The sequence below is a fragment of the Rhea pennata genome, chromosome 8 (assembly GCF_028389875.1).
Source record: "Rhea pennata isolate bPtePen1 chromosome 8, bPtePen1.pri, whole genome shotgun sequence".
In the NCBI taxonomy this organism is placed as follows: domain Eukaryota; kingdom Metazoa; phylum Chordata; class Aves; order Rheiformes; family Rheidae; genus Rhea; species Rhea pennata.
In genome coordinates this window covers 37499990-37512626 of record NC_084670.1, presented here as the reverse complement: position 1 = coordinate 37512626, position 12637 = coordinate 37499990, and the positions used below count along the sequence as shown (strand labels likewise).

Here is a 12637-nt window from a genome sequence, read left to right as displayed (position 1 = left end):
AAAGACATGACAGAGAGAAACAGCTCCCAGGAGGAAAAACTCCAAGCACTGAAGAGATGATCAGTGAAGGAGAGGAAACTAGAACAATAAATGCTGTGGGAGGGGGAATTTGGAGACCTCCCTGTCATCCCCTTCAATGCAGATATCAATCTCTAAGCAAGCGCTGCTGGGTCTCCTCTCCCACCCAGCAGACCCTCCTTACTCAAGGCCAGGGGGTCCAGGGGATGAGCCTCCTCCTTGGCACCTGAGCTCCAGCAGAGGAGAGAGGCATCTCTTATTGCAGCATGCCTGTTTCCCAGTGTGTGACAAGGGGGTTGAGAGTGACTGTCCTGCGAAGTTGCCATCTGGGAGGTGGTGTGCACAGGTGGGTGAGGGGAAGGCTTTCCTGAGCACCTCTCTATCTCACACTACTCACTTTCCCTTTGGTAGGAAGATAACAGTATTGTTCCTTGTTTCCTCACCTCTCCATGTTGCTCTGTTTCTTGCTCTTGTGTTTTGTGGTTTTAAGGAGGGGGTTCAACTACAGTTATGGTATTGACCCTGTGGGTCCTGTGTCATGTTTGCTTTGTAGCAGTGACATGTCTGATTCTCCTTCCAACCTTCTAGGCAATAGATTTCATCCAGTGGCGGAATGATCTTACTCTCCCTTAAGGAGATGCCCCATCCTTAGCACTCCCGACTGTCTCTCTGGGCTGTCCTGCCAGACTGCAAGCTGCCCTCCAGAAGACCACAGCTCTCCTGTAACACACCTGTGGTAGCTGAGAGTCCTTGCGCAGGTCATATGAGTCAGAGAGGTCATGAAATGCTCTGAAGAGCTCTTCATAGTATACTCTCTGCATATCTGGGCTGAGAGAGGTGAATTTGGAAATGTTCTCTTTGAAACTGAACTCTTCCACTCTCAGCTCCGCGCCGTTTCTTTCTTTGAGCAATATGTGAGTGTGGTTGTCCTTTAGCTGGGAGAGGTGAGAACACAGGGCAGCTGGTAGCAAGATTCATGGACAGACCAGATCCCCTGACTCCGTACAAAGTCGCTGTGAGCCCTTTTTCCTCTTGGGACATGCAGGTGCTCATGCTGAGGGCAACTGAATTGCCAGAGATTTCTGCCTCATCAAAAAATACTCCCATGGTATGATATAGGCATCTAAAACCTCAGAAATATTTTAAAAAGCCCCTCCAGTGCAGCCCAATTTCTGGAGAAAACCAGTGTTTAAATGTTCCACAAAGCAGGTGGATGTAACCTGCTGCAGGATGTGTTCCTCAGAGCTAGACATTTCCCACTGCCAATATGGTGTCTGCAGGAAGAGTGAAGATGGTAAACTGAAATGAGGACAGGGTCTGTCTCACTGGGACAGAGACATCTGGAAAGGATGGGGTCACCCCTGTCTTCACTGCACTGTTTCTCCCCCTTGGCAAAGTCAAAGCTAGTGTGGTTGATTCAGATACAGACCCCGCTGTTGAAGAGGGCAAGGCTGTGGGAGGTGAATCCCTCACAAGGATTTTCCCTTTTGGAGTCAGCTGCCGTGAGAGCTGTATTCATCTTGCACCATGACAAAAAGAGAATATTCCCCTGGGTCACCAGACCAAATCCCTTTTCCTAAGGTCAGGGTGCCCATTCCCAAATATCCACACCAAATACACAGGACAGTCTGATACTTCTGTTCGCACTCTCACGCCCCAATTGAGGAAAGGCAAAGGAGAGAGGAACTATGACTGGTACTCTGAGGAGTGGAATGGGTTTTGGTCAGAGGAGCATGTTCTAACTTGCCAATGCCTTTTCCTTCTTGCACAGTGCCCGGAACCAAGGCAGAGCAAATGTCCAGTGGCAGCTCCCCCAGTGAGTTCCTCCTCCTGGCGTTCGCAGACACCCGGGAGCTGCAGCTCCTGCACTTCTCGCTCTTCCTGGGCATCTACCTGGCTGCCCTCTGGGGCAACAGCCTCGTCATCACAGCCGTAGCCTGTGACCAACACCTCCGCACCCCCATGTACTTCTTCCTCCTCAACCTCTCTGTTCTCGACCTTGCCACAGTCTCCACTACTATCCCCAAATCCATGGCCAATTCCCTGTGGGACACCAGGGCCATTTCCTACTCAGGATGTGCTGCCCAATTATTTTTATTTGCCTTTTTCTTGTCAGCTGAACACTCTCTCCTCACAGTCATGGCTTATGACCGCTACGTTGCCATCTGCACACCCCTACACTATAGCACACTCATGGACAGCAGAGCCTGTGTCAAAATGGCAGCAGCTGCCTGGGCCAGTGGTTTTCTCAATGCTTTCCTGCACACTGCCAACACATTCTCCATATCCCTCTGCCAGGGCAACACAGTGGACCATTTCTTCTATGAGATTCCCCAGATCCTCAAGCTCTCCTGCTCTGACTCCTACCTCAGGGAAGTTGGGTTTACTGTGGTTAGTGCTTGTTTATTCTTTGGGTGTTTTGTTTGCATTGTGCTGACCTACGTGCAGATCTTCACTGCTGTGCTGAGGATCCCCTCTGTGCAGGGCCAGCACAAAGCCTTTTCCATGTGCCTCCCGCGCCTGGCTGTGGTCTCCCTGTTTGTCAGCACTGGCCTGTTTGCCTACCTGAAGCCCCCCTCCATCTCTTCCCCAGCTCTGGATCTGGTGGTGGCTGTTCTGTACTTGGTGATGCCTCCAACCATGAACCCCCTCATCTACAGCATGAGGAACAAGGAGCTCAAGGATGCACTGAGGAAAATGGTTCAGCTAGTACTAGTTCAGCAGCAATAAGCTGCCCATCTCTCCTCACAAGTAGTTCCCAGTTTACCTCTGGCAACTCTTGTCCTTTGGGAGTTCTGTCTATGATAGTCATGTTTCTACATAAATGTTTGACTTCTTCCCTCGTTTCTAGAGGTGCACACCCCATCCCAGAATCATTCTATAAATCTGCTGATCACTGTGTGGGAGCTGACCTCCCAATCAGCATCTCTGTAATAAAAGGGGATCTCCTCAGCACAGTGCCTGAATGTTGGGCTCTTCTTCCCAAGCTGGAGCCAGGAATACACTCACGAACTGCACCTGAAAAGGCCCTGTTGCCATGACTGAGTTTTCCATTAGTCATGGAACATCACCTCATTGAGTGATGTGTGAGGGAGTGAGGAGTAGATTCAGCTTTCTCTTGTGGATGCCCAGTGTCCCTGGAGAAGGTGAGTGGTCATGAGGTGTCCGCACCTCCAGGGGCACCATTTCCTCGGACGAGTAGTGAGTGGAGACTCCCAAAACGAAGCAGAGTCAACCAAAGGTAAAGGGCCAAACCAAGGAATGCAGCAAATGAGGGCTCTGCAATCTCAGGAGAGGGAGTGGGCTGTGACACATCTGAGCCACTGGAAATGCCCTGTGATTGCTCCAGGCATCTTCCACAGCCACCGAGCCTGGGGAGGGGGTTGTCAGGTGCAATGATGCTGATCCAGCTGTGTCTGTGCTGTCCATCACAGCCAGTACAGACTCACCCCATGGCCACATAGCTTGCTCACTCTGCAGAGCAGCTCTGCCAGCCTGGGGCCCTGTGGGAAGCAGAGGGCGGAGGTGTAGGAACAGCTAGTGAGGCCAGCATGGGCATACTGCTGGCCAGCGGGACTGCAGGCAGCCAGGGTAAAGGATCTCCTGGTCATGAGAGCAGTGCAGACATGGAGTGACTGACCTCCATTTCGTTGTGCTATTGCTGGCCCCCAGCCATGGGGCTGATGGGGAGGCTGACACGCCTCTCTGCCCCCACCCCCTTGGAGCTGCTGTCTGCTTTAGAGGGACTGGGGCTATGCAGTGAGTGCCCAAAGCTCTGCAGTCCTCTGCAGCAGGCACTGCTGCAGGGCCACCACTAGCCTGGACTGCACTGCTGGGTGGGCTGGGCAGTGGGCAGGGGAGGTGGGGAGAGCCAGAGAGGGGCTGGGCTGGGCTGGAAAGGGCCATGGGAAAGGAAAAATGCCAGGAGGTAGCTACTGCATGTGAACGGGTAGTGTGGGAGCACAGAGCCATGTGCTTGCAGGGCAAATGCAGGTCTCCTGGGGAAGGCACCAGGACGTGGAGGGTACAGGAGAACAGAGCCTGGCTGGTCCCTGTGTTGCATGCTGTGACCGCAGTGTGGGAAAGGGAGAGTTAGCAGCATATAGAGACACTCAAGGTGCATAAGGGGTCAGTCAGGATAGATTTAGTAGAAGACTTGCTCTCCAAACTGCACTGGGAGCTCTGGGAACTGCCCAGGAGGGTCACTGATGGGATGCCGGTGGATGCACGGGTCAGACGCCCAGGCAGGACTCCTATCGTATCCTAAAGGCCCCTTAAATCTCCTACCACTATTTCCTTATCTCAGCTGTGCTGACCTGCAGTAGCTGCTGGCTGCCAAGCAGTTAGGCGTTGTTGACAAAATGGAATACGCACGTCTGATCTTTACAGGAATTGGGTCAGTGTGTAGAGAGCACGTGCTGGGGCTGCTCTCATGTATTCTGCCCATCACTGACTCTTCACCAGACCTCCTGCAGATGTTCTCACTGCACAGGCACGCACTGGGAAAGCTGCCCCAGGGCGATCATCCCAGAGCAGCCCCTCCCATCACCCCTTTCCAGTGCTGGCTGCTCCCCTCAGCTGAGGGCTGGTCCCAGCCACCTCTGTCTTCCTGCAGGTCTCCTTGCAGGCAAACCTCAGAGGATGGCTGTCTGCTGACCCCCATGTGGGTTACAGACAGAGTTGAGCAGGGGGCGGGTACTCAGATCCCCCAGACTCTGCTGAGAGGCTTGGTGAACTTGGGGGTCTCTGGCAGAGCTTACCCAGGAAAGTGGAGGCAGAAAAGCCCTTTCCATATCCTGCACTGGAGAGCAACTCATAGCCTGGCAGCGAAACAGAGAACATCTCTGTTGCCTGGAGCTGTCCCTGCTGGGAGCTCTTTCTCTCTCCCTCTCATCTTTTCCCTCTCAGGGCTCACAGACCTTCCCTCCCTCTGAGTGCTCAGTTCTGCCTTACAGAAACCTCGCTGGACCAGGCATTGTCCAGGGCGATCTCTGTGCATGCAGGTCCGAAGGAGCAGGTCACAGAAACCCTGCTAAGCACATAAAGGTGATGCTAGTGCTGCTGTTGGTGGAGGTGGTGGTGAAGCCCAAATATATGCAAACCTAGGCAGCCTGAGGTGCAGCCAGGAGCAAAAGCAGATGCATAAGCTGTCACAGGAGTGCCACATAGTTAGAATAACTGAGATGTGTTTGAACCACTCACATGACTGGAGTCCTTCAAAGGCAGGGAACAAGTTCCTCAGAAGAGACCACCAGGGAGGATGAAGTGGGGGGATGCCCTATCTGTGAAGTGGTAGCTTGGATGTATGGAAGTCTTCCATAGGATGGACCACGTTAGGCAGCTCTGAAGTGCAGAGAAGCTCAGGAAAGCCGACAGGTAATTAAGCACTTGTCAAGCACGAGAATGCTCCATATGAACAGTTTGTAAAGTTAGGAGACTTCTCTGGACCCTAGCTTGGCTAATCAGGGAGCTCCTTCGTGAGCTCCAAGGCAATAAGGCAGCATAGGGAAAGGGGAAGAAGGCAGAGGCTACAAAGGAGACATTTAGAGATATCATCCGGCAAAGTAGGGATGATGTTAGGAAGCCAAAGCTCTGCTGTGACAGAGACACTTGCAGGGGATGTGAAGGACAGGAAGAAGAGCTGCTACTGCTTCAGTAACAGTAGAAAAATAGAAAAGGAAATGCGGCTCGCTGCTGAAAGAGCAAGGGATTTTAGCAAAAGCAGAAGCAGATAGGTCTGGGGAATTCAAGTCCTTCCCATCTTCAGTCTTTGCCAACAAGATCTCCCAGGCTGTTGCGCCTACAGTCAGGAATCCTGAGGAGAAAACCAACCCACAGTGCCTAAGTCTTGAATAAAGGATGACTTGCAAGAAGTCAAACGATAACATGTCTATCACATTGGATGGCTGTCATCCATGGACACTGAGAGAGCTGGCCGCTGTGACAGCAAGGTCTATGATCTTCAAAAGGTGTGGAGATTGGTGTGTGTGTTCAGGGAGTCCCAGTGAACAAAAGGAGGAATATCTGGAGCTTCTCTTCTAAAAAGGCACCGAAAACAAACCAGGGAGCTGCGGGCACTTTCAGCCTGACTCAGTGTGTCAGGAAGCCAGTCCTCTCAGATCACATTTCTGAACACATGAGGGAGAAGAAGGTGTCTGGGAACAGTCAGCATGGAGTTACTGAAGGTAAAACATTCCTCAGCAACCTGATTGCCTTCTGCGATAGAAGACCAGCACTTATGGAGCAAGGGAGAGCAGTGGATATCCAGTAGACATCCAGATGGGCAAAAAGCTGATTGGATGATCAAGCTCAGAGGGCTTTCCTGATGGGTCATGCTTTACTGGGAAGCCAGGTAAAAGTGGGGTATGCAGGGGTATACCCTGTATGCTGTCCAGTTGGAAAGATTCCTCAGTGACCTGCAGAATGGGAATCCCATCACCCTTGTAGAAGACACCTAGTTGGGAGGAATAGTCATAACCTCGAGGGCCGTCATTTAGAAGGAGCTCAGTAGGAAGGAGAAATGGGCTGTCAGGACCACTGTGAAATTCAACAAGGACAAATGCCAGGTCCTGCCCCTGGAATAGAGCAACACCCTGCTGTGAGAGGGGTTGGGAGTGCCTGTCTGGGCAGCAGCTCAGCAGAAAAGGATGTAGGAGTCTTTGTAGCAGGGAGCTAAACATCAGCCAGCAGCCTGCCCTGGCGGCAAAGGAGCCCGCAGCATCCCAGACTGCGTAGCTAGGAGATCGAAGGTGATCCTTCCCCTCTACTCAGCATCGTTAGAGCACATTTAGATACTGCATCCAGTTGGACCCCGTGTAGAGGAACACTGTTTGTCACTCGGAGTGAGTTCAGTGGCAGGCCCCAAAGAGGACTGGGGCTGGCTCAGCTGCTCTGTGAGGAGGGGCTGGGGGAACGAGCCTTGTTCATAAGGATAAGGAAAGTTGTAGGGGGCTCACAGAATCTTCCCAAGTCAAGGCTACCACCAATACAGAATCAGGTTTGTGCAGCCACACAAGGCAAGTGCTTGAGCATCACTGCTCGCTGCAGTCACTGTGCGTCTGGGAGAAGTGGTTTTAAAGGTCTGAAGTAATATTCTGTCTTTTGAAGTTTGCCAGCTTTAAAAGCTGTAGCACTGTATCACTGCCACTTGAAAGAGTACCTCTGAGAGCTCCACTGTGGAAGATCTTTTCCTTTTAAATTTCACATGATCTAAACTGCTCTCTGAGACTTCGTGCTGGATATCAGCCCCTAGATAGTGTTTTTATTATTATTTATCACAGCTCAGGGCAGTGTGCAGAGGGCTGCAAGAAGAACTCAAATCCTCAAGTCTTTCTCCCCCCAGCTATAATTCACTAGATTGAACTGTGGAGGGGAGTAACTAGATGGTTAAGTAAGGTCTAATTGGGGGATACTACTGCATTATAAGCAAAGACTTTCTAGGATCATGCTACATTAGAAGAAAAAAGTGTCTGCACCAACAACTTATATGTGTAGTATTCCTCCTTAGCCTTCGCTAGTAAGAGAGGGAGGCAACTACCATGCTCTTGGCCTAAAAATACTTGTTGCTGGACAGATCTGAGAAGTGTTAAATTCAAGAACTTCTCTTCTAGTTAGATTCCCGGGGGCCAACCATCCGGTTTGGCAAGCCAACACAAACTCACACTCACACACACACACACACACACAAACACTGTTCAGTAGCAAGCAGTGTATTAGTAGATACTTACAAACAGACCAACCCGATGGTAATCTCAAGAAGGACCGCCTCAATGCTTGTCCCAATCATCTGCATGGTGAGAGAGGGAGTCGGCAGGCACAATCTTTTCAGGCATCCCCGAGGAAGCAACGTGGTCCTCTGCTGTGTAGCAGCCTCTCTCTCCTTCGGAAAAACTCCGATATTTATGATTCTTTGCAGTAGGCGGGAGTCCCGGCATCTGGGGCCAACAAGTGCAGGGAGTCTAGCCCAGCTCCGCCCCAGTTGCATAACCAGGCTATGATACTGCGCACGTGTGCAGACTTATTTTGGGGGCCACATTTGACTTTGGGGGTGGCTACTTCATTACTCTTCAACTTCTGACCTTCATGTTGACTGCTTCTCATGGTGATTCTGTGGCTGGAAGCCACAGAATCTGTATGTAACCAACCGCTGCTCTTTCTCACAGATTTCCAAGACCTTGTTAGTTACTTGTTTGTATCCCGCTTAACACAGCGGTATTGTTCTAGGCACTAAAAAGTTACACTAGACCATTCTCACCAAGTATCCCATAGTACAGATACAAAAAGTTACAACATGGACCATTCCCATCAAGTATCACCTAGTACAGATACAGATGCCAGAAAAGAGCAAACGTTCCCTTAATATACATCATCCAGAGGGCTTTTTTTCTGGCACACTGGTCCATGCCAGTCTCCAAAGCCATGGGGGAGACCAGGTAGCAAATCTGGGGAAGTCTTCCCCTTTCCCGTGAATTCTGCCCAACTTTCCTTCTGATTGAGCAGACACACAATAGACAGGGCAGAAAGCTAAGGGTGCAGGCCTGGGGATCGCAGCATCTCTCTTATGAGGATAAACTGTGACAGTTGGGCCTGTTTACCCTGTAGAAGAGAAGACTGAGAGGGGATCTTATCAGTGTGCACAAATACGTTAAAGGAAGGTGTTAAGAGGATGGAGCTGGAATCTTCTCTGTGATGGCAAGTGACAGGACAAGAGGCAATGGGCAAAAACTGAAACACAGGAAGTTCCTCCTGAATATAAGGAAGAACTTCTTTATGGTGAGAGTGACAGAGCACTAGAACAGGTTGCCCAGAGAGGCTGTGGAGTCTGCTTCTCTGGAGATATTCAAAAGGCACCTGGAGAGGAGACAATCCTGTCTAGAATGCTCTAGGTGACTGTGCTTGAGCAGGAGGTTGGACTAGAGGATCTTCAAAGGTCCCTTCCAGTGTCAACCATTCTGTGATTTCTCACAGTATTCAAGGGGGATGGAGCCTCCCTTCTGCAAGAGTGTCCTGGGATAGGGCAGAGATGAGGCAGAGCAGGAAGGCTGGTTGTAGGGACATTCTCAAACACCAGCAGCTGCAGAGTGGGAAGTTGATCACCTCACAAAGACCTGAATGAGCCAAAATGCAGGTCCTGAGGTGCAGCACTGCCTTTCCAGCTCTGCACCAGAGTCTGGACAGCAGCACTGCAGTGTGTGGGCATGTCCTCAGAAGCCCAGGGTCAAAAATGTGGGGGATTCAGGGAGCCAGGGCTGCACAGTCTCCCAAGATAGGCAGGTGTGGTGGGAGATGCAGGGCACCAAGGCAGTACAGTACCCCAGGAGAGGCAGGGCACGAGGGGGATACAAGGTGTCAGGAGCTGTACCCAGGGGAGAAGCACTGCCCTGAGGTGATGCTGAAAAGGCCAAGGACAAACTGAGGTCCAAAGATGAGAACTGCTTTCCCCAGTCTCAAACAGAAGGAAAGCTGGGCAGAATTCATGGGAAAGGGGAACACTTCCCTGGATTTTCCACCTGATCTCCCCCATGGCTTTGGAGACTGGCAAGGACCAGGGTCCCAGGTAAAGCCCTCTGGATGATGTGTATTAAGGGCATGTTTGCTCTTTTATGGCATCTCATCTCCCCCTCAAGCACTGTGGACGAAAAATCTTGCTGAGCACTTTTAAAAACAAAGAATCTGGTTTGGTGCTTCAGGGAGGAAGACTACATCCTGTCCTATGCTGTTGTACATCCTACTTCTACAAAGAGAGTGACCAACAGCACTTACCAGTTTTGAAGCTCAGCAAAGGGACCCACAGGGGAAAACAATTTGCAAGCTCACTAAAAGCATGTCAGGGGGCCGGGGTAGAAGGGGCGAGAGGACACGGCCCTGCCCTGCCCTGCCCTGGGGGCAGCAGCACGCTGCCTGTGGCCTCCAGCACCCCGGCCATGACCAGGGCCACCACGCAGGCACCAGGGCTGGCACCAGCACAGGCCCCAGGGCTGCCCCCCGTGCCCGGCATGGCCCCAGGGTGCAGGGCAGCGAGGAGCCCCATGGGGCCTCTGCGGCAGAGCCCAGCCCTGCGGGGCAACGGCCGGGCCCCAGGGCCCCGCACTGCCCGGGCACCCGGTGCTGGGCTGCCCTGAGGCCCCGCCATGCCCCACGCTGCCACCCACAAGATGGCGCCATCCTGCATGGTGGAAAATGCAGGGGAACATAATGAAATGTTAAAGTATAGAATGGACTGGACTTGCCTGGACTTGGCTGGACTGGACTGGACTGCAATGGAATGAAATGGAATGGAATTAGATGGCAAGCGTTGGTTTGGTGTGACTGCAAGGCAACAAGACAGGGTCGGATACCAGTGGAGAGAGACACTCAGAGTTTGTGTGGGGTTAAACAGGAGAGAGTTAATAAAAGATTTACACTTCAAGCTGAACAGGGAAAACTGGGAACCGTGAGGGGAGGTGTTGCCAGCAGGAGACTGCTGGAGGCACTGGCTGGATGCATGGCTTAGATGCCCAGGTGGGACTCTCCCGATGTATTCCAAGGGCCCCCCACTTTTATCTACTAGAACCATTTCCTTATCTTAGGTGTGCTAGCCATGTGCCAGCTACTGTCTGGGAAGAAGCCAGGCATTGCAGACAGAACCAAATATGCATGCCTGGTTCTGATCAGAATTTGGTCAATGTGCAATTCCACACGCTGGGCCTGCTACCATGTACTCTGCCAGTCATTGACTCCTGGTCAGACCTTCTGTGGGGGTTCTCACTACAGAGGGACTGCTGGAGATCTCCAGGACCATGATCTGCTCTGAGCTGGGCTAACTTCACAGTTACATCGGTTGGTAAATGCTTTCTCCAGGAGACTTTTTAAAGATCTCTTGGTCCCTTCCCCAGTGCTACTCAGCTATCATGGTTACTATTTGTTTTTCCTTAAACTCATTTGAAATTACCTTTGTTGCTTGTTCCTGTTGCCTCTTGTCCTTTCCTACCCCATCACTCTGGCCCCAGGCAGACCATCCCATCTGCTTTGATCGAGGACGATCACAGCCTCACCTCCAAGCACAACCTTGCTGGGATCTTGTAGGACCACAGACAGGCCATGGTGACCAGCTTTAAGCAGACCTGTGTGCTGCAGATCCCTGTGTGGCCTCAGATGAGAATGTATGGAGATGTAAAAATGGCCCAGGACAGAGCCTGTGAGCTGATGTCAGGGCAGAGGTGAGGCAGCAGGGGTGAGAAGACTTCCAGCAGCTCCTCTCCGCACTTGGGTAGGGAGTGACACACCCAGTAGTGCTCTTGAGAGAGGATGGTGACACAGGACAGGAGAGAGACTGCCCCTGAGAGACTATGAGAGACTAACAGCAGTGAGTCCCCTCCATGATCATCTGGAGCTGCTCTGGCTGCAGAGGGGCTACCAGGAGCTCTGCAGCTGGTGTTGCCCACCCTGCACTTCCCACCCAGGGTGCTCCTTTGATTCCCTGGAGCCTAAACAAAGAGGAGCCCTGTCTCACTGTGATCTGAGGCCACTTGTGGGATTCCAGCAGTGTGGGAGCTTCTAGAGTGCCATGGCTCCTGTCTGCATCCCATCCCAGTGCTGGCCCGGCCCTCTTGCCCTGCATGCAGCCCCAGGGCCCTGCTCTGAAAGCACAGCACAGGACAGGGTGCATTCTAGGGGGAAACATGCCTCCAGTATGGTCCCCATGACAGCCCTTGGTGCCCTGGCCACCATGACCCTGCTGTCTGGCCACCTCCCACCAGTCCTTAGCCCCTGCCCAGCCCTGATGCTGTCCTCCCAGGGTTAGCAGAACGGCCATGCTCTGGGGTCTGCTGGCATCTGGACCCACAGAAAGGCCAGGCAAGATGGTCATTTCCCCCACACAGGTGCTGAGCCCAGCAGGCAAATGGAGCTGATCACATTCAAAGGTCACCTTTCACCAGGACTACAGTAGATGGTCCGTGCTGGAAATAGCTGGCCAGAGGAGCTGGGTGTGTGAGGAGTTTCCTGGCACAGTTTCTCCTCTCTGTTCATGAAACAAGAAGCTAGGCTGGATCTTTGCCCTGTGGCACCCTGCTTGAGGGCCCCTATGGGAGGAGGATGGTCTACAGGCCCAGGATTTAGCTCCAAGACCTCTTCTGCGTGTTCCCTGGCAGCCCTGCAGAGGACCCAGGAGGGTGCTTATCCTCCCAGGGCTCACAGCTGCATGCCTAGCCCTCCAGCTGAGCAGAGAGCCTTGTCTGGGGTGATTTTTGGGGTAAGGACCAGCATGCAGAGTAAGTGAGATTGTCTCAAGGATGTGTGTTGTGGACAGGGCCTGAGGGACTACAGCTTTGGAGGAAGGGCCCAGCCTTCAGGCACGGCCCCAGGAAGAACCTACTTTATAAGGATACTGTGAGGGAGTCAGCTCTGACCCGGGGTTAGACACAACTTTATCTGGGTAGCAGGTGAGACAGAGCAGTCTCAGTAAAAGTGGAATGAATCCACCTGTTTCTGTAGCAACATGACAATAATAACAACAGTAATAACAGCAATAATAAAAAACAAGTGAACAAAAAAAGCTCAGTCCTGGTACAAGACACAGCAGGAGTCATTTGTGCAGAGCAATGGCAATTTAGCAACAGCTGAAAAATGTCCATGAAAT

General features: G+C 52.1%; 1 protein-coding gene across 1 annotated transcript; it reads left to right on the top strand.

Moving 5' to 3' along the window:
- Window positions 1-1812: 1812 nt before the first annotated feature.
- LOC134143754 (olfactory receptor 14I1-like) lies at window positions 1813-6476 on the top strand. The gene is made up of 2 exons (XM_062582041.1): window positions 1813-2229; window positions 6414-6476. The coding sequence occupies exons 1-2, from the start codon at window positions 1813-1815 to the stop codon at window positions 6474-6476; spliced, it is 480 nt and encodes a 159-aa protein (XP_062438025.1).
- The last annotated feature ends 6161 nt before the right edge of the window (window positions 6477-12637 follow it).

Excerpts from the sequence above, each read along its gene's own strand:
- LOC134143754 (XM_062582041.1), top strand. The coding sequence starts at position 1,813 with ATGTCCAGTGGCAGCTCCCCCAGTGAGTTCCTCCTCCTGGCGTTCGCA. Across the intron at positions 2,230-6,413 it reads TCATGGACAGCAGAGCCTGT|TTGGAAAGATTCCTCAGTGA; the intron begins GTCAAAATGGCA and ends TATGCTGTCCAG.